Consider the following 24,177-nt stretch of genomic DNA (forward strand, 5'->3'; position numbering starts at 1 on the left):
TAAGGAAAAGAAAACAAATGTCTCCAGTACACTATCTCATGAGAAAGAAGAAAAACAGTACATCAAAAGAACAATATCTGTACATTTGTGGTGGTAGATTTCCAACTACAGTCACGATTTTTATATGATTTTCATTAATAAAGACATGCATTAATTTTAGTTACAAGACACAGACATTAGTTTTCTTCAAGAATGGGTTATCAGTGAAAATACATGTCAAATAGTATATACCTAGCAAATAATGTAACAAAGATAAATAATATCTACACTGTCTTTGCCATCCACAATTAAGCCAAAGATAGGAAGCTCCTTCTACAAAACATACTGTACTCACTTCTGTACCAACAAAGGAAAAAACACATTCTATCATCACCTGTCAGCTTCTGGGTTTTAATTGTATATAAACTGAACAACAGATTACAGTACACAATGAAATGTAACATTCCTATGGTTGTGCAGATTCTGAAACAAACATTTTGGCAGGACCTTTATGTCTGATTGACCACAGAAAGGTTAAGGGAGCCCCTGAAAATGTTAGTATCAAATAACTTATGGTAGTGCTGAACGCATCAGCTATGACCATTTATAAACTAGATTCACACCCCAATATTTCCATTTAAGTTACTACCCTAATAGGTTGTACAAAAAGGTTCAGTTTTGAAATACAAATCATCCTCTGTTTCTTCTACTCACATCATTCATTCATTCATTCATTGGAGTCCCACTGTTTGATTAAGCCTCTTCCCTGGCTTCTCCTGGTATTCTGGTCTCAAGCTACAGGCATTGCAGCTTGTAGTCCATGTAGCCTGATATCCACTCAATGCCTCTCACCAGACTGTCACCTCAATGTTCCCCCCACTCACCTCCCTAGGATAGGAGCATGTAATTGTCTTATCCTATCTGTCACTCACTCCATCATTACATTTATCACTCATCTCCACTACCTCCCCACTACGTCTCCTACTCCTGCCTGTTCCCTGTCCATTTTTCTGTTTCCTTTTCCCTCCCTGTAATTCTCAGCACACATATTTCCACAGCTATATAGGTAAACTTTGTATTTCTGTAAGTCAGTAAATACTCGCCCCAAATCAAAGTCCTCAATATTCAAAAACATAAATATAATAAAATATATTGTGATTTCTGGATTCTAATTCAATTGTGAATGGTGGACTGACTAAGGGGTTGCAGAAATCACATAGATAAGAACTATAAACCCACTATCCAATCAAAATAGCTGGGCACCCTTATGTAATGGGCAACTGAGTATTTTAATTCAATGAGAGGTGGAGCTACTATTATAGGAAGTGAAATGATAATTAAATGGACACCCTAGCTGCAAACAGGCGGTGATGTACTTCATTGGGGAAATGTTGAAAATGTGTGGCCCGACCGGGACTCGAACCCGGGATCTCCTGCTTACATGGCAGACGCTCCATCCATTTAATCATCATTTCATTTCTAGCAAAGCTGCATGGTTATCCATGGCAATTGTTCTTTCGGCAACAGATACTGCTGTCATATATATTATAGGAAGTGGCAGGTAATACTGTTTTGTAAGCAGAATTCATCAGTCAGGGATCTGAGTACACTGAACATGGACTTTTCTTTGCATTACACCTGAATAATTAACACAGGGATGAATTTCAGCCCTTCCAAACTTGCCCAAGTCAGCTGTCAGCGATGTGACAGTTAAGTGAAAATGTCAAGGAACAACCAATGCTACATGAAGTCCAGGCACACACAGTATGCTGATGGACAAGTGCTTCTATCATTGTGGTAGGAAATAGTAAAAACCAGCTTGCAGTCAGCTGCTGCAGTCACTCTTCAGTTTTGAAGTGCAGCTAGGAGCCCACTAAGGAAATGGCTGTGTACAGGGAGTTAGAAAAACTGGTTACAGTGGCTGAGCAGCTTCTGGAAACAACATTTCTGTTCAACATAAAGTCACACTGACTGTAGCATAAAAACCCATGACTGCTGTTGAGTGGATGAGTGGAAACGAGATTTGGAGTGACAAACAGTGCTATACTCCGTGGGTATCTGACGGAAGAATTTGAATAGAGTGACTACTCAGTGAACATTATCCGCCATTAACTCTACTGCCAACAATGCAGTGCAGAGCAGGCAGTGTAACAATATGCAATTTCTCCTCTTTAACTTGTTCTCCCCTTATTGTACTTCAGGATATAATAAATGCAGAAGGGTAAGTACATATTTGACAGTATTGTGTACTATACACAGCAGAGGAACAGTTTACAGACAACGACCGATTTGATCAGCTCAACACTTGTACCTCTCATGGATCAGCATTGTTAGGCAAAGGCTTATAACCAGTGGCATTCCTGAAGAAGGCTTGCCTGCCGATGTTCCAACCTGAAAGCAATGGATCGTCTTAGGGATTAGTTATAAATGGCATTTTCACTCCATACCCTGTGTCCAATATTTCTACCTTGTCTGGTATCAGCTATCAAGGAAGAATGGGCTGGCATCCACCCACAGAGATTTCGAAATGTCAAAGAGTCCCCAGAAGAGTTCAAGTCCTCATAAAGGAGAACACAAAATCTTAATGTCCACTAATAGGTGTCCAGATACATTTGATTCTCTAGTGTACAAAGCAGGAATGTAAGCCTGCCACAGTGGGCTCTTACTCTTACTCACCAGGTGACTTCGCTGCACCTGCAGTACTGGGTCCAGCCTCTGGTGACCGTAGCTGCTGCTGTTCTGCACTGCCTACTATTGTACACACAGAGAGTAAAACGTATTTTAAGTACTTTATGTACTGCTTTAGTTAAGGCTGCAATTACGTGTAAATTTACTCTTACTCACCAGGTGACTTCACTGCACGTATGTCACCAGCCCCAGTACTGGTTCCAGGCTCGGGTGTCCGCAGCCGCTGTGGTTCTGCACTGGATACTATTGTACACACAGAGAGGAAAACATCTTTCAAGCACTTTATGTTCACTTTAGGGACATGCTCTTAAATTATGGCTGCAATTGAGGGTAAATTTGCGTATTTTATCATGGACAATGATGTACTGAGGCTATAACCAATCTCTGAAGCCATAGTTACAAAAAGAAATCCACATTCATGGCATATAGGAAAAAAAAATTTTAAAAAACTTTGGACTGTGTTCACTGGGCGCCATGTTCACAGACTGTGCTTGTACGTACCACTCCAGAGGAGAGATGCACATATCAATGACTTCTTATCAATGAATGCCATTTTGAAAGAAGTTTTGTGTACACATTATGAAAAGAGCAATAGAAAACAACATGTCAAACATAAATGTACAGATATTGTTCATTAGTGTTATTTCTATTTTGTGTGTGGTGACTTACATCAGGGGACAATATGCACCTTCAGCACTGTACAGCTATCGCAGCAGCTTTGGGTGCCAAACTACATGTCTTAAAATAAGTATTCTGTGGGGTCACCACACTGTCCTGTAAAGCAATAGGCTGCCGAAGGAGTTATTTCAACAACTGATGTATGTTGTGAGACACAGAAGAGGAACCTTCAAAATTATTGTGAGTGTCTCTTTTATACTGAATGAAGGTGATCTTTTAGTGTAGTTCATGAGTGTGATGATGAAGGGAATAAATAATTTGTTAAGTCAAAAGTGACATAGTAAGTTATTTATTTAAATGTGATGCGTCAAAGGCATCAATTTTGAATTTTAAAGTAATTATAACAGAGTTTGAGAAGAAGTATAGAAGATAAGGTACAGAATATAATACATCATTGTATTAAATAATTACACCACATGACACCTGACTGCAGTGTTAGGGGACAAACGACATGAAAGGGAAGCTGTGTTGACAGAGGAGTGAGACAAGTGTCAGAGTCCTGCACAACTGAGTAAGCGAGCACAAAATGTGAGATCAGGAGACCACAGCCTAACTTGATAGGCTGCCCACACCACCTGTCATAGACATGCACAGAAGTTGTGACTGAGCCTTATACAATGTACAGATATAGTTTAAGTCCTTTTGGTCACACATATTATAAACTTGCCAGTCAGTACTATAGGCAAAATGTCAAAGGTGGTGGTGTATGCATTTATCTAAATCCCAAGCTTAAATTTAAGTTAATATATGAGGCTAAACCATTAATCATAGAAAAGAAAGTAATTGTTGCAGCAATTTGCAGATCACCATCTGGAGATACTGAAGTCTCTCTTAAGAATTTGGAAGAAATGCTAGACATTTTTCTCAAATGAGAACTCTGCCATAATTCTTTGTGGTGACTTTAATATTAATCTATTGGTCCAGAGTTCAGTAAAATACAAGTTTTTAGACATACTAAAAGCTTCAACTTGTTTCCCCACGTATCAGCTCCCACTAGAACAACAGATTCCAGTGAAAGCCTAATAAATAACATCTTCTCAAATGTGGTCACACATGAAGTTGCAGTTACAAATGTGAATATAGGATTATCAGATCATAATGCACTAACCTTTAATCTCACTGCAACTCCCAAGGAGGGGAAAATGAAAAGGAGTACAAACGATTTTTCTCTACTGAAAATTGTAATCAGTTCAAAAATAATGTTAAAAATGCAGTTTGGCCAGAGGTCTTGGCACAAACAAACACAAAAGATGCTTACAATACATTTGCTTCCACTTTTATGGCATACTTTGAAATGTGCTTCCCAAAAAAGCTTTTGAGTTACAGATCATCTGGATCCAAAGGGACCTGGAGTACATCCGGAATTAAAACATCAAGTGAAACCATGATATTACTAAGTTTAAAGTTAAAAACATGTCATGATCAGCAGTTTGTTGAGTATGTGAGAACATACAAACAGACTTACCGCAAAGTAATATCAAAAGCAAAATTATTAAGTAATGATAGATTAATAAGGCAGGCTAGTAACAAGTCCAGAATGATGAGGTAAAAAAAAAGAAAAAAAAATTGGGTCAAACTAAAGAACAGGAAATCCATCTCAAAAATAATGAAAATATCCCCATAGAAAAAACGCCATGGCAAACTATGTAAACAATTATTTTGTTAATATTCCCCTTACTTTACGCAACAATTAACAGTGATGTCTCCAATGGTAAATACCAGCATGATGGCAATCCCATCAGACGAGCATTAAGTTCTAAAAGTCATTAAATGCTTGAAATCCAAATTGTCCTCTGGTTTGGATGATGTACCTGTATCAATAATTAAAAAATTGTTCCACGTGTTGTCGAACCTGTAGTGCACATAGCAAACTTGTCCCTTAACGAAGAGATATTTCCGGATAAAATAAAATCGCTAAAGTGATACCTCTACACAAAAATGGTGACAGACATAAAATAGAAAATTACCAACCTATATCTCTCCTCCCATACTTCTCCAAAATACTTGAGGAATTTATGAAAATCAGGGTTACAAAATATCTAGAAAAACATAAACTAATAAATAACAGTCAACATGGCACAGTACAGAAACAGCCATATTGCACAGCAATAGTAAGAAATTTTGAGTCAAATAAACAGGTTGTTGGAATTAATCTAGATTTAGCCAAAGCCTTCAATACTGTGAACAATGTAATATTACTAGGGAAACTTGAAGCAATATGCATCAGGGGTACCGTTAAAAATTAGTTTGAATCCTATCTGCAAAACAGATGACAAGTTGTTGAGCTGAGGTCATCCAAGAATCTTCACAATTTTGAACCCATATCTGAACCAAAACAAATTTAAATAGTTGTTTCTCAGGGCAGCATTCTGGGCCCATTGTTATTTCTAGTTTATATCAATGACATACAGGCTCCAGACAGCCCAGCCAAAATTCTACTATTTGCAGATGACACGAGTATCATAATTAGTGATAAAAAAGAATCACTGTGTACTACAGCAGAAAAAATGCTCTCATACATACAGTCATGGTTTTATTCAAAAAGGGCTATCATGCTCCAATGTATTTACATCAGAGACGAAAATGGTAAAATAGGTCTAAGCAATAACCACACATGTAAATTACTAAGAAAGTACTTTGATCAATTCTTGAACTGTAGATAACTGAATTGTTAGCTAGAATTTCCAGATATTTGATGACAACATGGAAGCAGATCTACCACCTACAGCAAGCAAACAAACAAACAAACAAAAACCCTGAAAAACAACAAAGCCAGTGGAGAAGAAATAAAATCATCTCAACCATAACTGGTGTCAAGCAGAAATGACAACTAACCTTCAGATTATGTCTGAAGAAATATGGGAAACTGAAAAGATTCCAGAAGACTGGAAAGTGGCTCCTATCCATCCTGTGCACAAAAAAGTCACAGGCATTATCTAAATAATTGCACAGGTATATATCTGTTGCCAGTGGGCTGTGTTATATTTTTAACAATATTACTAAACAAGGTAGAAGTAACACTTGACAGCCATTTGGGAGAATATCAAAGTGGATTTAGAAAGATCGAATCTGGCTCAGAACAGAATTTCAACTTTTAGTCCATACGAATTTTAAGACATAGTTTTAACATTTACAGGTTTTAGAAAAGCATTTGATTGACAGGTAAACAGTGGGTAAAGTGACTCGAGAACTTGGCATTACACTAAACTAGCAAACCTTATTTGTGAAACACCCACACACTGAAGCATAAATAAAGTTTTGGTGTGAAACACCTAAGGCACTCAAAATAACAGGTGAAATGCAGGGTGACAACATGTTTCCACGCCACCTCAACTGCATCTTAGAGGAAATAGTAAGATAATTGAAACAAAAGGCAAAGAACATAAGCTGTCACAATGAGACTGGAGACTTCAGGAAAAAGAGATACTGAAATTCAGTGTCTAGTATTTGCAAATGATTATGCCATTCTTTATAAAAATATAACAAATTCAGAAATACAAATCAATCTCTTAGAAGGAATACCTAACAAAGCAGCTTTAAAAGTTTCTGTAGGAAAAATGTTTTAGGACAAACATAAAAAATGACCCAGAAATCCTAGTAACAGGTAATGAACTGATAAAGAGGGTTTATAAATTTAAATATTTGGGAGGAAAGATTCAAGGCAATGGCTTCAAAAATGTTTGCTGTAGACAAAATAGTATGTAAAATGGAGAAAGCATATGATATAAACATGAACATTTACAACAAGGTGTGTGTGTCTAAAAATTTGAAAATACAGCACTACAGCACAGTAGTAAAACCAGAATGTCTCTATGCAAGTGAATGTTTAATGTTGAATTATGAGTTATACAAACTTCAAGTCCTAGAATTAAGAATCATTTGAAAAATACTCAGGCTGCTAGGAAATCCATGAGCAGATTGTTGAGCATCTTTGGGACAAGATGTCAACAACAGGACAGATTCAAGTAGTTAGGAAAGATTTGGAAAGAAATACAAGAAAAAGACCCAGCAGAATGATAGGATTTCAAGAAGAAAGTGTTGCAAATGGAAGCATTCCAAGGCAGGGAGAAGAAGAGGAAGACAGGGTCAGAATGGTCTGAGGAAAAAAAAAGGATAGATAGTGAAGACGAAGGAAACCTGGAAGAAGAACAAAGGAGGAAGCATTGAAATTAGTATGTGGTCATTAGATACCCCAAACAGAAAAACAAAAAGAAGAAGAATGTCTGTGATGTCATTAATATAAAACATCAATATCAAGGGCCCCACACACTTCCTTGGAGCACATCTACAGTTACATCTACAATGTTCCATACAGTTCTATGCAGTGTCCTATGTACCGATATATCTTCAGCCTTGTCACGAAACTCATTTCATTTGTACATATTTTTTATTTAAACCACCCACCATCAATGCATTATGATGTTGGTACATCATTAGAACATTAAATGTTGGGAGCAAAAACAGAGAGACATCTTAAGTGAACACTGTGCACTGTGTTATTGTTACTTAAGCAGCCGATACCAATAATGTAAGAGTGAGCACACAATGTATGCTTTAAGTCAGCCTTTCCCATCATTGTGTTTGTGTTGTTGGGGGCATTACATGTGATCTAAGACAAGTTCATATGCCTAGGGATCAAAGGATACAGTTGTCTTTTCCACCATTTTTACGAAGTACATTACCTTGTTCTCACTTAATGTTGACACATTCTTTTAGGTAAATTGTCATTCTATGAATATTATGTTGACACAAAGCACTGCTACATTTTAATTTAAAATGGCTAAGTCGGCAAAATGAGAACAGTGGAGTTTATGAATATGTGGTTTCAATGGTAATGTTTTCACCATGTATGGGGATAATGCCATGGGACAGAGCATGGCAAGGAAAGATTTTATAATTTAAAGGATGATTGTTTTGACATTATTGACCCTCCATTTTCAGAAAGACCTTCAACATTTGATGAAGATCATCTGGATGCATTAATCCACGATGATGCACATCATTGAACTCAAGAACCAGAAAATGTGATGAAGTATGACCATTCCGTCACTGTGCAGCATTTGAATACAAAGGAGAAGGTTCAACAATAAATCATACGGGTACCACATGCCAAACCATATAAATCAGTGGTTGGCCCTATGTACATTACCCTCTTGCTTGTTCTTGATTAGTGGGTGAATACCACTGACCATTTCTAACCTGTATTGTTACTGATGACTAGAAATTTTGTTTTTATGCTAATGTAAGAGAAAGAACGGAAAGGAATGCTTCAGTCCAAACAGAGCAGCAGTGCCACATAGACATTTGAGCATCCACACAAGATAATGTTATGGATATTGTGCAGAGGTCTGGTGTTAGAATATTGCTGCGGGGTGTGGGAGCCTTACCAGGTGGGATTAATGGAGGACATCGAAAGGGTGCAAAAAAGGGCAGCTCGTTTTGTATTATCACGTAATAGGGGAGAGAGTATAGCATAATATGATATGCGAGTTGGGATGGACGTCATTAAAACAAAGACTTTTTTCATTGCGGCGAGATCTATTTATGAATTTTCAATCACCAACTTTCTCGTCTGAAAGCGAAAATATTTTGTTGAGACCAATCTACATAGGTAGGAATGATCATCAAAATAAAATAAGAGAAATCAGAGCTCCAACAGAAAGGTTTAGGTGTTCGTTTTTGCCATGCGCTGTTCAGGAGTGGAATGGTAGAGAGACAGTATGATTGTGGTTGGATAAACCCTTTGCCAAGCACTTAAATGTGAATTGCAGAGTAATCATGTAGATGTAGATGTAGGTGACCATGTGGTGTACTACGAGTTGCTTGCATGAGGTGTAACTTTCCTGTTGGTATTTATTGTCAACAACAGACATCTTGCAGATACAGTCCCAGAAAAACATCCAGGAAGACTGTGTGAAGTGGTGCTATTCCACAGTAACAGTCACCAGCATTCTGCTAGACTGGCAACAAACACTATAGAACAACTGGGTTGAGAAGTCATTTTGCACCCACCCTTTTCATCTGATCTTGCACCCTCAGATTTCATCTTCTCTGCTCTCTGTTCAATGATCTTGACATACTTCCTTTGGAGTGAAAATACACTTTGAACATGGCTCTTTGCTACAAAACCACATGATTTCTACAGTTGTGGATCCAGAAAGTTATCCCAACAGACTGAAGTGAACAGCGAAACAAATTATATTATTTATGATGATTTAAGTCTCCAGTATGTATAGTCTGAGTTGTTTTAACTTGTAGGAAACACTACAGTGTTATGCATCAGCCTAAGACGTTCGATTGGCCATGAAAGGGTTAATCTGGAAATAAGCAGTAAAAGGCTAAGCCAGGAATTACATTGTTGCGTTCTGTCCCTCTGCCAACCAGATAAATTGTCATAAACCTGCAGGCCAACTGCGTGAGGAGTTGTGGTGGACAGATTTAATGCAAATGTCAGAGAGGATGGGGTGGCAGAGGGTGTAACATAGGAGGTACAGGTACAGGTACAGGTACAGGTACAGAGCTAGGCATGGGAAAGGGCAGTGTAGGATTGGCTAGTACTGAGGGAAGAATTGTGAAACTTAAGTTAAGGGGAACTCCAAAATTTTCAAATTAGTGAAGCTGGTATGGGAGTAGAGGGGGCGAGAGGAGTATGAGATGGGTCTTGAGAATGCAGTACACAAGTTGTGAAGCCACCAACAAGTCAGCCACCTTGTACTCAGTAGCATGTTGTCACCGGGTAGTCAATAACACTCTTGGCAGGCGGGGGATTGAGAGTAACTGTGGCACCCAGATGGGTCAGGCTATTTCACACATCAGTCAGGTGGCAAAATTCATTACTATTTATCGTAGTGTGCCTATTTGTAATGTTTGCTTAACATTACAATGACAAATTTCTAAATGTCAATTTGGTACTTAAAAATTTGTCTTTTCTCTCTTTGACCACATTTCCCTCACAATTTACCACAGTACACATTTTCAATGCAACTGCACATTTGTAACCAATCTTTCGTAGTTACAATAACACCGCCAATTTTCAGTATGTATTATGTATGACATAATTAACATCCAGTGTTAAGTTATAGTATAGAGTTTTTAAAAACTGTTTCACAAAAATTATTTAGCACACCACCAATGGAATATTAATGTCAAAGAAAAAGATGAAAAATAAAGTACCACATAATAAAATATTAAAGTCGTAACTTTAATGTGTAATGAAGCTACTGAAGAAAGCAAATATCTCACCTGCCAACAGCTCCTCCATCCTCAACTTCTGCGGCATCTGCAAAAATATTAAGAAGCTGAATAACTTTACATCAACAGAATTTGAGTGTAAATCAAACATCTTGATATGTGGCAGTGGTTGTCTTCTCACTGCACATGCTCATTTTAATGTCAAGAAGTTGCTAAATTAAAATAGTGATGGAGATTAGGAATCAGGTGCTGTGGCAAGTACATACACGTGGAATTTTATAAAAGTGAGATTGATGAAAACTGCATAATGATCCAAGTGAAGAACCACAAAATATTTTAATTTTAATTGTCTGAATTCATTACAGCTGCCATATACAGCCACTGTCACAGAGAAGGACAAAGGTGCCCACAAAAAGCAAGGCAACATTGGTGTTTGGAGGCTGGTGTAAGGACACTGCCAGTGACCAAAATAATGGTACAGCTTAGTTTGCTGAAATGAACACCCCTCATGAAAGGGGAAAGGAATAACAGACCATTATAAAATTACAGACTGTCACAGTTAGGAGATAGAGAAATTATGTCATGTACAATTCTGATAGTGTCTCCATTGGATTTCAAGTTACTGAGAACCAGCAGATCCCAAAGTGTTGAGCCACAGCAGTTCACGTAGCACACGTCGCAAATGACATGCCATGTAGTGTAGCAGAGTTGTGGCAGCTTACAACTATGTGACTCACTTTCTTTTGTATTAGTAGTGTGATGTTGATAGGAAGCCATAAAGGCCACATGAATTCCGAGAATCCTGATCGAAACACTTTAAACTATCTGCAAGTACTGTAATGACTGCATACCTACAAAACTGGAGGACACTGGCCTCAACAATACATTATGATTTTATGAGCTTTGTCTATTTAGGGGTGTACTAACCTGTTCCAGAGTGTTGTTGTGTTAGAGTAATTCTTCATCAAAGTTCATATTTTGGATTCCAACATGCTAATAGCTGCCCCAGAGGTAAGGAGGTTTAATGTGTCGAGGGTATGCCCACAGATACTTAACATGCGTGGCCAGCACATAAGTTTTCATTTCAATTGAGTCACACTACCCTGTTAGGGAGCTTCTTACAGATGCAAGCAGTTTGCTCAAGGTACATTGTTGGTTAGGGTTTGGATAGTTATTTTCTATGTATTTTGTGTTGATTAGCACATGCTCAGTTAGCCCCCAAACTACACTGAATAGCTCTTGTTGTTCACACTGCTACAGCAGACTGCAATGTGATTGAAATATAGCACTGTAGGCATCCAAATCGCTATTGATGGCATTCTCCTGTAAAAATGCATCAGTGGCAACTGGCATCAGTGTATCAGCCTCACTGATTTGTACCTGTACACACAGAACAAGTGAGACTTGTGTGTTTCATAGTGAATGACTAGGTGGAAGCCACTTCATACTGTGGACAGTGTTAAGGTGATATGCAGAAAAGTATATCTAATTTACAAAGAAGATAGTGTAGGTGTCTGGAAGTGTACTATGTGACATTGGTAGCAATGATATATGGCATCATAAATCACAAATACTGTAACAGCCTAGCACATGTTCATAGCAACACTGCAGAGAGCAACAATGACAGCATGAAGAACCAGCATAAAGGTGTGGGAGTTTAAACAATTGGAAAATTTTATATCCAGCAACTAAAGGAACTATATGCCAATTTGGATACACAGCTTAACCAACAAAACTATCATCAACAAGTGTGGTACTCAGTACTGATGACTTAACATCAGGCATTCCTGTCAGGGACTGCTGTTACAACTTTTACAAGAAACTAATGTAACATTTACACAAAATCCAACTGCAGTGCAAATTTGGATTCCTTGACATGCATAAGGCAAGTCCTACATCACTTGGAGGGGAAAGGAAATTTCAAAACTGAAGTCTTTAAAGTAATCTGTAAGAGCACAGTTTGACAGAACTACAGGCAATGCATCATTATCCCATTTTGGTATATTCGAGCATTTAATTGGGAAGCTGTTAGAGCAGTTGCTGTGGACAATTTTGAAGCAACTTTGTATTTTGGCCATGCATATCTCTGTGGTCATGGCTAACAGGGGTGGAAGCTGATATTATGACAGCAGCAACACAATGTGACTAATGTGAACACATCCAATAAAGAGGAAACTGCAAATAAGAATTTTTTGTCGAGTAGTGACTTGAGTAAGAGCATAATTGGACTGGGGCAGCCCAACAACTAGGGTCCCAATGGCAGTCAAAACAAAGGAAATACAAGAAATTAAAATGGAAACGAAAAGTGGAAAAATAGGTAAAAACATCTGACTAAACACGTCCACATATGTCCATAGCTCATTGAGGGGCTACAGCAGTGGTCCGGAATTAGTCCTCTGAAAGTGAACTAAATGGATTTTGGTCCACTCAGCTTGTGTCAGTTGCTAACAGGATGCGGCTTAACTTCCAGCACTGCAGTACCTCATGAGAAACAAGTACTTTTATTCACTCTGTGAAGGCAGTACAGAATTCTCTGACCAGTCATTTGCACAGAAGTTGCTGGTTGTGACTGCACTGAAGTCATTCCATGTGGTACTGTGTTACAATCATTACTGTATGCCTCCTACCAGATTTAAACACATGATAATGAATTTAATAATGGTTACAGAGAGCCAAGGATGCTTGCACAAGGTAGACCAGAGTGGAGAACTGCATCAAACCCCATTCGGACTGACAATAACAACAACAAGAACAACTGCAGTCCATAAACTGGGTGAGTATGAGCCTAACACCAAGTGGTGCTTACTTTACAAACTGATTTTCTGCTACATCAGTTCCATACTGACTTCCCTCCTACCTCCCTCCCACCCACCCTACCTCCCTCCTTTCGCACTGCAGTTCTGCAAGTATGAAATGTCTGACATGAGTGGCAGTATAGTTACTTCCCACTCACCAAATCTATCACTCTTACTGAAGGGTGCAGTGATGTAAGACAGATTGTGATTTAGTAAGCAAATTGAGTGCACGGTCTTGCTATTGTTAGGTAGCACTGATTGGGACAAATGACCGACAGTCGAGATCAGATGGCCTCTAACAAAGCTGTGTTTAGTCAGGCTGTGGAGGATGCATGGGGAAATTACATGATGCAGTGTCCACAGTTGCATTTTTCCTCCATTACATGAAGGAAGAACAATCTGTGGACAAAGTTCATTGCTGTAGCCCAGGATTCAGACAAGAAATAAACACGTTTTGTCCAACAGAAATTAAATGTCATATTGTTTCTTATTCTACATACAGCATTAGGAAACACATGTACTCCATCAAATAAATGCAGCATACAGACCAATTTCTATATATAAACACCATTTAGAAACTACAAATTATCCTACTGCCCTGTTTTCTTATATGGTCATGAGAGACTTTCCAATTTGTAATTTGCCTGTGTGTGTGTGTGTGTGTGTGTGTGTGTGAGAGAGAGAGAGAGAGAGAGAGAGAGAGAGAGAGAGAGAGAGAGAGAGAGAGAGAGAGAGAGAGAGAAAGAGAGATGTATTTTGCACATTTTTGGCCGAGGCTGATGGGTGGCAATAGAGTGGGAGAGAGATGAATTTGACATAACAAAAAATAGCCCTAAAAAGGGGCACTCTTGGCTTATTCATTTCATGTATGTAGGCAGAGAGCAAGTAAAGAGAATGTAATACTCAAAATATTAAATTAAAATAAATTTATTTCAGGTACAAGGATAATGCCAACTAGAACTAGCTCAAATTTCCTTCTCTCATCTTTGATATTTTTCCGTCACCAAGAGATTTTGTGCTGGCTCTCACTGGCAGAACACTGCACAGAAGAACAAGGAAAGAAAGTAAAATGTTCTCAGTCCATAACATTTTATCCAGAATGCCCCATTATTTCTGACTTCAGTCATGCACCCTGGCACTGAATCTGTGAGGCATTGGACCCATTTGTCAGAAGAAACAACCCCACCGAGGCTTCAAAAAAAGCAGTCCAAAAGAGCATCAGCTATAAATGGTGTGTTTCACAGCCAGTTCTCTGTGTGTTCGTGCTACTTACACACACATAATTTCCATTGTGTTCAAGTGAGCAGTCTCTCACAGCCAGTCCATTACATTAATGTCTATCTTGGACAGCTGCAGTTGAATGAGCAGACCTATACACAAGTGAATATTCCTCGTGTAGCATGAATTCCCCTCCACAATATAGCATTCACACTAAATGCAGCACCACCTTCTTCAAAATGTGGGCATACGGCCTGCTGCTGAGGAAGCATTCCACGCCCCCGGCGGGGAAACCGACGCCCCCGGCGGGGAAACCGACGCCCCCGGCGGGGAAACCGACGCCCCCGGCGGGGAAACCGACGCCCCCGGCGGGGAAACCGACGCCCCCGGCGGGGAAACCGACGCCCCCGGCGGGGAAACCGACGCCCCCGGCGGGGAAACCGACGCCCCCGGCGGGGAAACCGACGCCCCCGGCGGGGAAACCGACGCCCCCGGCGGGGAAACCGACGCCCCCGGCGGGGAAACCGACGCCCCCGGCGGGGAAACCGACGCCCCCGGCGGGGAAACCGACGCCCCCGGCGGGGAAACCGACAATCGGCTAGTACTACCTGTTGTCACCACTTATTTGCCATTATGTCTGGACCCTCGCGGCTGCTAAACTACTGTTTGGTCTTGGTAAGACAACTTATCTGTGAAAAAATACATTTTTTCACATTGCATTCAGATGTAGCTCTGTGGCTGCCAGCCAGTGTAACATTTCCTCACTGAGTTCCTGGTTTATAGTGGATCATTGTGCGTGCAGTACAGCTTTCCTTGGCCCTCAACTAACTGCATCATTGGAACTGGGAAGTTGGTCACTCACTACAACTGCTTCGTATCTAGGGGAGGGATTAGTTGGCTCTTAGAGGCAAGCTATGTGTTATCCTGCTGTGTGCTCAGTATCTTGAGCCAGGCATTCTGCTGATAGTGCCTCCTTCAACAAAATTCTTTAAAATTCTGTTTACAGTAGGGGTAGACTTCTGACATTCCAAAGATTCATCAATCACACAGGTTGATACTTTATCCAAAGTTCCCAATACTCAGGCAACTTCCACTCCCATAGTCACCCTTGGGGTGAATTTGTATAGCTTTAAAAATGCACGTTACTACCCCTTAATATTTGTCATGTCAACACAGGATACATAGAAATTCACGACTCTGCCAGATATGTGTCAAGCATGTATGGAAAGCCAAATCATCTGCATACTGCAGACGTTTGCTTAACCTTGCACAGCTTACACTGAGGACAGGCCACATATTTGAACAAAATTTCCTTAAACATTTTTGCCATTTATCAGCATGACAAGAGAGAAATCAGCATTGGACTAATATGCCATTTCTGATGACTAACACCTCTGACAATACCCCAGTTACAGTCATCCACTCACAAGCAGCACCACAGGAATATCACAGTCAAGCAAACATTAATGTTTTGAGTTGGAGCCAGGGCATGGGTAACGACAACCAAAGGTGTATTCATTTATTTCTTATGTCTGTTACTTGTAATTAGGGTCTCAGTGATGTTCTAAGGCCTTCCATGACATCTTCCACTGATCTGTGCCCGCAACTATTGTTGCTATGATGGTCTAACACAAGACTGCAACTCACCTCGCCATCATCTTCCTTATCTTCCCCTTCTCCCTGTTCCCGTTTTCAAGCACGATATGCAGTACACTAGGACTCCCATACAAGACAAACATTGTGTGATGAAAACCTGAATAGTATTGTAAACCCCGTGAAGGAATTTGATCTCTTTTTGCTGTAGAAATGTTTGTGGAAGCACACTTCACAATGTTGATATTGTGCTGGACTATACACAAGCACTGTAATGGAAAGTGAAGTTATAGTTTGGCACATGTGACAGATGAGATCTGATGGAATATGATCAAATGTTTTGTTGCAACACTTGGCTTACCTAGGCCTGCAACTGGATGATACTGTGAATCATTAGTTTTACTGTTTCTATTCTTTGCCATGAGGTCTGGTTTGTGTTCAAATAATTATATCAAACTTGGCACCCATTCTACATCTACATCAGTAAAGGCACATAAGTGAGTACTTAAGATGCCAGCATCCAAGTTCAAATGCATCTGGAAGCTTAATTGTTGGCATTCTTTTTTCTGGTAGTTCATAATAGATCTAATAGATTATAGTTAATATTCTCTGACAAGTAGCTGACCCAGTAATGTTGATAACTAATTTGATAATGCTGCCTGCCCATTCATTAGAGCTTTAATGGCTGTATGTAGGTGCAAAAGTACATCATTATTTGTTCACACTTTGTCAAAGTACTCTGGGAAATTTTAACCACTGCTTTAAACATTTAAGGATGGTAAGTATTAAGTGTGGTTGTAGTAGTGTGTAATATTTCTTATCATGAACTGTTAAAGGTATCATGTTTCATTCTGTCTTTTAAGAAGAGCTCTTCAAATGTTGCTTTTGTTGTTGGTTATTTTCTCTATCATAAAACATTATAACTTTCATGACTTTAGCTACAGGTAGTTTAATAAATGTATCTGAAACAGAGTGAAGCCCATACACAACAAGAGCAGCTATTTCATTACTCAGACACACAATTCCATTATTTGCATAAATGTCAAAAAAATCTGTCTCTCTTTCTAGTGAATTTGCAAAAACAATTAAAAAATGGAAATGTGTAGCTTTGAACTCTGCACCTTCAGGTTACCGTGCAATGCTTCTATCATTTCACCATGGAGAATGGATTTGGGAAGAGCAGGTAATTTTGAGGCCTTAACGTTCATTCTAAATCATGCAGAGATATATTTTCAAGCTGCAAAATGGAGAATATGAGTGGCAGTGGAAAACAAAAAACTTGTTGGTAAAACTGGTCTTCCATTCTTAGTTGCTTGAATGGTAGACAGTGAGCACTTAGAATCTGAATGCCAATAAATATACTAAGGCTAAGAGTGTGCTTATGTCAGTGAATTGAACATTCCGAGAGTCAGGTCCATAACCTATGCAGTTAAGTAAGCGATCACTAGCATGAATACTGAGTTAGTGTCAGACACCTCACATTTACCACACCAATGACACTCATCTCACCGAGATCAATCCCTGGTATGGTTTTTACGGCACTATTGCCAAATGGTCTGATGACCTGCAGGAGACAGGACATAATAAGGTTAAAGGCAATAGCAAAGAGGGTCACACTCAAAACAGTACCCTGAGGCACACCAACTTCCTGGTAAAGGTGTCTGACAAGGCAGTACCAACATTCCTTGAAAAATCAATACTTTAAAAATACCTGAAGGACATGGGGCATGTGGCCTCAGAAGTGCCACATGTAGAGAGATCAAGAATACCCATCCTTCAGAAGGTGTTTCAGGCATTCTGCAAATTTAAAAACACTGGCAGTGTCTGATATATCCACAGAAACCCATTCGCGACACACGTTGACAAAGTGATGAGATGGTCAGCTGCAGGACGGCCTAATCAAAATCCGCACAGTACAGTGGTCAGTGAATTGCCACACACTAGTCACTATACCAGCCAGGCATGAATTACATGTTTCATCAGTTTGCAAACACAGCTTGTGGGAGAAATGGGGCAGTAACTAGAAGGAAGGTATTTTTCCGTACTGGGCTTGGGTTTGGGTATGGGAATGACAGTGTCTTTATGCTGGCATCTGGCAAACGGCGCCCTCTGCCCAGATGCAGTTGTACATAAGAAAGAGCAAGTGCTTGCCCACAAAAGAAAGGTTTAGGAACATCTGAATGCAAACATCGTCCAGCACTGTGTTGGAGGATCGATAGGAAGTGAGAGCAAGTTCTCGCCCCCTCATACTAAAGGCAGCTTGTAGCACTCGCTAATCTGCCAAAATAGAGTACTACCCAAGCCTCCTCCACTTGTTTCTGGTGGAGGAAGGCAGAATGATAGTGGGTGGAGCTTGAAATCTCCGCAGAATAGCAGCCCAATGGATCTTGGTCCTGCAGGGCCCATACAACCGATGAGGTAGTGGAACTGTTAGAAGAACTAGTTAAGGAAATCTAGCTAGATTTTTGCTATCCTGAAGGGTGCAATGACACTGTGCATGCAACTGTTCATAATGAATGCAATTTGCCATCATAGAATGATGGTTAAAAACATGGAGAACACATCTCTGCATGTGAGTTGAGTCACAACACAGCTCAGTCAATCAAGGCACTGGGACATGGCACAGTAAAGATGAAGGGCGAGAATGGAATATTGTGTGGTGGTAATGATGGCATTTGTAAGATACTCTACCTGGACATCACAACTGGAGAAATTATGTTACTCAAAGGGTGCCAGGGAACAGTAAATCTCGAGTCATCCCTAGAAAGTTGCCATTTGGGTGTGCATATATGTGGCGTAGGAGTCAGAAAATGGATAGCAAATGGTAAATGGTTGCTCGAGTACGTACTAGAGACAGTGATGAGATGATGGGCAAATTGGGCAGTGCAGGAGATTTCCAGGTATGGGTAGGAGTGCATGTAGTTAAAAGGAAGATGGGTACTCCCACGATAAGGCAAATGAGGTTAAGGTGACAGAAGTTCAGCCTAGAGGGCACCTCTCTGTCAGGTTCTGGGAGATTTCCAAAGAGAATGGTGTGCATTACAGTCAATGAGCAGCAGAAAGGGGTGAGGGAGTTGGCCAGTAAGCTGGATGAAGAGTGTCCATGACACGGAATGACTGAGGGGTGTAAACAGTACATATGGAAAAGTTCAGGAGAGGAATGTAAAACGCGGACAGGAATAGCTTCAAGCTGGGTAGTCAGGGAGAATGGTTGACTTTGAACGTCCTTCCATATGAGCAGCATGACTCCCCTCTCTCCTCCTACGATATGGAATGCCATCTTTGGAGAGAGGGAGTCAAAGCAGACTGGGAAGAAATACAAAAGCTCAAATCAGTCAGGAGGATGCAATTTTGTTTCCTGCAGGCAGAGAACTAGCAGAGGCTGCGATTCCAAGAGCAGCCGCAAGTCATCTTTTTGGATTGAAGGCCACTAATATTCCATTGGAATAATGTCATGATTAGGAAAGAGGAGGAGGAGGAAAGAGATGGAGAGGTGGCACCTCAGCGGCCATTCCTGTGTTACATTCTTGACTGCATTTACATAAACTTATGGCTCCTCTTTTTTGGTTTCTTAAACATTTTATTTTATCTGACACATTCCTGACCTTTAAGATTTGTGTCACATATTGGTCCTAAACAACAAGATGTATGAAAAAGAAACCACTTACTGGATAAAGGACTGTTTGCCATGGTCATGGGAGCTGGCAAGTACGTCAATGCAAGATCTGAAAGATCACAAGAATGATCATTCAATTCTGTTTAATATACCAGAGACCTATATTAATGTTACTGAAAGCAAATCCCTAACGACAAAAGTAACTAAACAGTTACTTTGAAATCACACTGCACAATTTGTGATGCACGTGCTTAAGTACACTAAGGTAGTTTTATTGAATTACTAATCAACACGTGACAAACGTAACAAACACAATGACAAGTATACCTCTCAAAGTAGTTTACTTGGTAGTTATTTCACAAGCAGGAAAGTATTTTCAGAAGAGTTTAGGAAGTTGGATAGGCCATGAATGTATGAAGGAGAATGAGTCTGATATAATTCTAGAAAGGTACTTTGAAATGTGTTTGCAATTGCGAGTACCTGTCATTTGTGTTTGTGATATTTGCTCAAAAATGGAGAAATCTCAGTTCCCAACTGCAATCAGTAAGCATTTTAGACAACAGTAAGTGATAAGTGTCGATTTTAAGGAATATTTATTGTCATGTTTAATGAGTATCAACTATGGTGTAACACATGGCTTTGGTAAAGGTGTACATCTCACAATGTCTATAGTACCGATGAACAATGGTCACCACCACAAAGTGATTATTATTTTTTTTTTAATTCAAATGATGGCATTAAACTTTTATACCCTTCTCTGTTGTGCATAATGTGGTGTCACTGCCAGACACCACACTTGCTAAGTGGTAGCCTTTAAATCGGCCGCGGTCCGGTAGTATACGTCGGACCCACGTGTCGCCACTATCAGTGATTGCAGACCGAGCGCCACCACACGGCAGGTCTAGAGAGACTTCCTAGCACTCGCCCCAGCTGTACAACCGTCTTTGTAGTGATGGTTCACTGACAAAATACGCTCTCATTTGCCGAGACGATAGTTTAGCATAGCCTTCAGCTACCTCATTTGCTACGACCTAGCAAGGGGCCCATATCAGTTACTATTGATATTGTGAATCATGTACCATCAAGACAGACGTTCATCATTAATGGATTAAAGTTAAGTATTCCACCAGCTAAGTCAGTTTTTCTAAATTCTAATTTCCTTGTCCTGTTCCAGACCTCACGTCAACCTGCGTGAGTTAAAACGCATGCATTTTGGCCTCCTCTAGTAACACCTGCCAACCACAACACACAAAATCTAGTGGAGATTGATGCAGCATATCTGCAGGGTGGGATAATGATAATTAGTTTATCGTTCTTCACAGTTCATGATGATTTCAGTGTTTTATTCTATCATGATGATGATGATACCTGGTTAGGGGGCACTCAATGGTGTGGTTATCAGCATCCACACGAATCCCCAAATTTTACATGGTCCAGCCATGCCGCTTTCACAAATGATGATGGCAACACAAACAACCAGTCCATGGGTTTATTCCTTGCTGTCACATTCTTGTTCAGCAATGTGCCTTCCCCCTAGAACTGTCAGCATCATGACAACTGCCATTACATCAGGAGAACGAAGATGAAGTCGAGCTGTCAGTAAGATTCTGTACACTAACCAATGACACATGACTTGACATTAATAATTAAAGAGAGTTACTTGTTTTAAATTAAGAGCCAGTATATGAGTGGTCTTTGAGATATTTTTTGGTTCATTTAGCAAGTAATTTAGACTTGAGATAGCATTTCAGTTAACAGTGCTAAAGAAGTTGCAAAGTTTGTGATGTCAGGAAACAGACTGCCATGGGAGATGCAATGAGACTGAAATGGAGATGAATAGGATATTAATAAAGGAGTTTATTTGATTAAGCAAGTTGGTAGTGTGCAGAGTAGCTCAGAATAGGAGGAAGTATTTTAACGGTTCAAAGCCCTGAGCTGATGAAATATGTCCTCACCCTGGGAGGAGGACAGGAAGCAGTGTGGGGTTCATTACATGCCACAGACCCAAACTTTATATGCTACTGGTGAAAATCACACTTGCTCTGCCGGTCTCATACGTGCATCCACTACTTTCACTCACCTGAGCGATGGGACGCGTGCCTTCCTCCTCAGCAGGGCCTGATTGACAAAAAAAGAATTTGCGTGTTAATATAAAAAATACTTCATCTGCACAAGTAAAACAAACTAGTGATAAACAAAGTGTGTTTCAACATGACCTGATAAAGAACAGAATCAATTGTTTCTATCTTTTAGAAAAAGTACGGATCAGTGTATAATTGAGCATCTAATCTACTCAATTATAAACAACCATCAATATTATCGAGTTCCAGAAAGCGAGAACTTTATTCCGGTTGCACGCTTGCTATCTGAAGACTGGCAGGGACAAATAAATGTTTATTGTCATCATTTCACATAATTATTGATCAAATTTTAAAATCTGCTTAATAAAACATACAATCTTATGTTACACAGTTAACACAGTGTCACGTTTAACATTTAGGAACTGCGTGTAAGCTTGTTTATGCACCTTCACTAATTGCATTAATGTACCGACATTATATTCATCCAGTATTTGGCAATGAGAGCACTTAGTGTTTTGCAGAAAACTTCACCAATAATTTTAAATTATCATGAATTTCTCTCACAGATACCCCACAGAAAGTAATAGCAAAAATGTTTATCACTTACCACATTTTTGCTGTTTGTGCAGTAATAATGCCACATCAAACACATTCAATGTAACACTCCTTTCTTTACTTACAGATGGGTACAAGTAGTGAGGAGAATGAGTGGCAGGTGAGGCAGATTATTTCTCAGGTGGATATTTTGTAGAGGTGAGACAGAAAGAAAATCTGATGCGTATGGGAACAGGATGGATTAGGAGACATAATAGGAATGAGGTGGAAGTGGGTTGTGTAGCATCTGGCTCGTGCTTTACAATCCTGCCTTATGCCACACAACAGAGGTATGTCAGTTGCTGGCATCTTAACAGGCTTGAAACTGAAACTCACCCTCAGTGCAGCAGATCTTGCCAATGACAGACACCGCACGGTTTCCACCCTGGAGCCATGCGACACTGGACAACTTAACAGTATTTCTCCGCTACATAGCCTTTGTAGGGGAATGTACAGTGGCTCACCAGCCAACCCAAGTTCCAGACTCGACATCAACTATCTACTTTGGAATGCATGACTATATTAATAAGAATGCAGCCCACAATATTGGCATTGCCAGTGCTACCTACAGCAGTGTTTGTCAGTTGTTACAGACAGAGTGCTCAACTGGAAGCGTCAAGAATAGTTTTCATATTAGTAGCAATCTTTTCATGCATCAGGGCATTCTCTTCCTTGCCTTCATCAGAAAGTTGTTTCATTTGCTTCATGTTGGCATGTACCATCTGTGCCACAATGAAACACTCTTCCTCTTGCCCACTCAGGAACATCTCTCTTCTAGTGCTTTTATAACACCTTTTTTGTCTCTGGAAGCTTTTTACCAGTGTCTTGTGATCCATTAGGTAGCCTTCATCTCTGTGTTCAAGTGCTTCTGCATAGTGTTTGAATGGTTTTGCTCCGTGTTCAAATGCCTTGTGCCACTTCTTTCTTTCATCCTGGTATCTTTCTGCCTGCACCATTCCACATCATCATCCCTCCTTACTGATGTCTTGGCCCAATTTTTGCATTTTTCTTCCAGGTGTGTGCCTCATGGTTGACACTGCCATCTCCTCCATGGGGATGACAGTTCATACTTTTGGCTGCTGTTACAGTCAAGACTTTTCCTCTGAGCACAGCAATATTGGAATCTAGGACATCATCAGTGCAGCTTGCAGTGCTCAGCTTAGCTCATATTAGTGACAACCTTACAGCATATCAGGAGTATTTTTATGTTGCTTGCACTAGGATGCTGTTTCACTTGCCCAACATTATCATGTGCCTTCTGTGTTCCAATGAAGTTCTAATGTTCATGGCTACCTGAGCACATCTCTCTCCATGTGCATGGATCATCCACATTAGGTGGGACATATGACCACGAGTGTGGGTGGCAGATGGGGCAAGGCAGCTCCCTGCTGGACTCCCTGTAGAGAGGTGAGGCAGAAAGATGAACAGATTGGTCTGGGATCAAACTGTAGTGAAAGTCTTGATGGGAAATATTTTATGAACAAAGGTACTGGCACCAGAGACAAATCTAGTGAACAGGAAGTGATACTGTATTATCAGCCATTCTCTCCAAAAGCATTGACACATTCATCCCACAAGCTTCAGTTGTTTTCACTCTACTATACACTCCCAGCACCTTCATTTCAGAGGTGATCAGCTTTCATATGTTATAAAGTAGATCATAGAAACCTTATTTCTGCTGACTGTATTCTTCATAATCACCCTCCGCGTAATTCAAAAGACAGCTCCATAAATAATTGTAAAC

General features: G+C 40.0%; 1 protein-coding gene across 1 annotated transcript; it reads left to right on the forward strand.

Annotated features, from left to right (window-relative positions):
* The first annotated feature begins 14,788 nt into the window (after positions 1–14,788).
* Positions 14,789–23,493, forward strand: LOC124742864 (extensin-like). The gene is made up of 2 exons (XM_047248810.1): positions 14,789–15,106; positions 23,449–23,493. The coding sequence occupies exons 1-2, from the start codon at positions 14,789–14,791 to the stop codon at positions 23,491–23,493; spliced, it is 363 nt and encodes a 120-aa protein (XP_047104766.1).
* Positions 23,494–24,177: the final 684 nt, after the last annotated feature.

The sequence above is a fragment of the Schistocerca piceifrons genome, unplaced genomic scaffold, assembly GCF_021461385.2.
Source record: "Schistocerca piceifrons isolate TAMUIC-IGC-003096 unplaced genomic scaffold, iqSchPice1.1 HiC_scaffold_2340, whole genome shotgun sequence".
Taxonomy (NCBI): Eukaryota; Metazoa; Arthropoda; class Insecta; order Orthoptera; family Acrididae; genus Schistocerca; species Schistocerca piceifrons.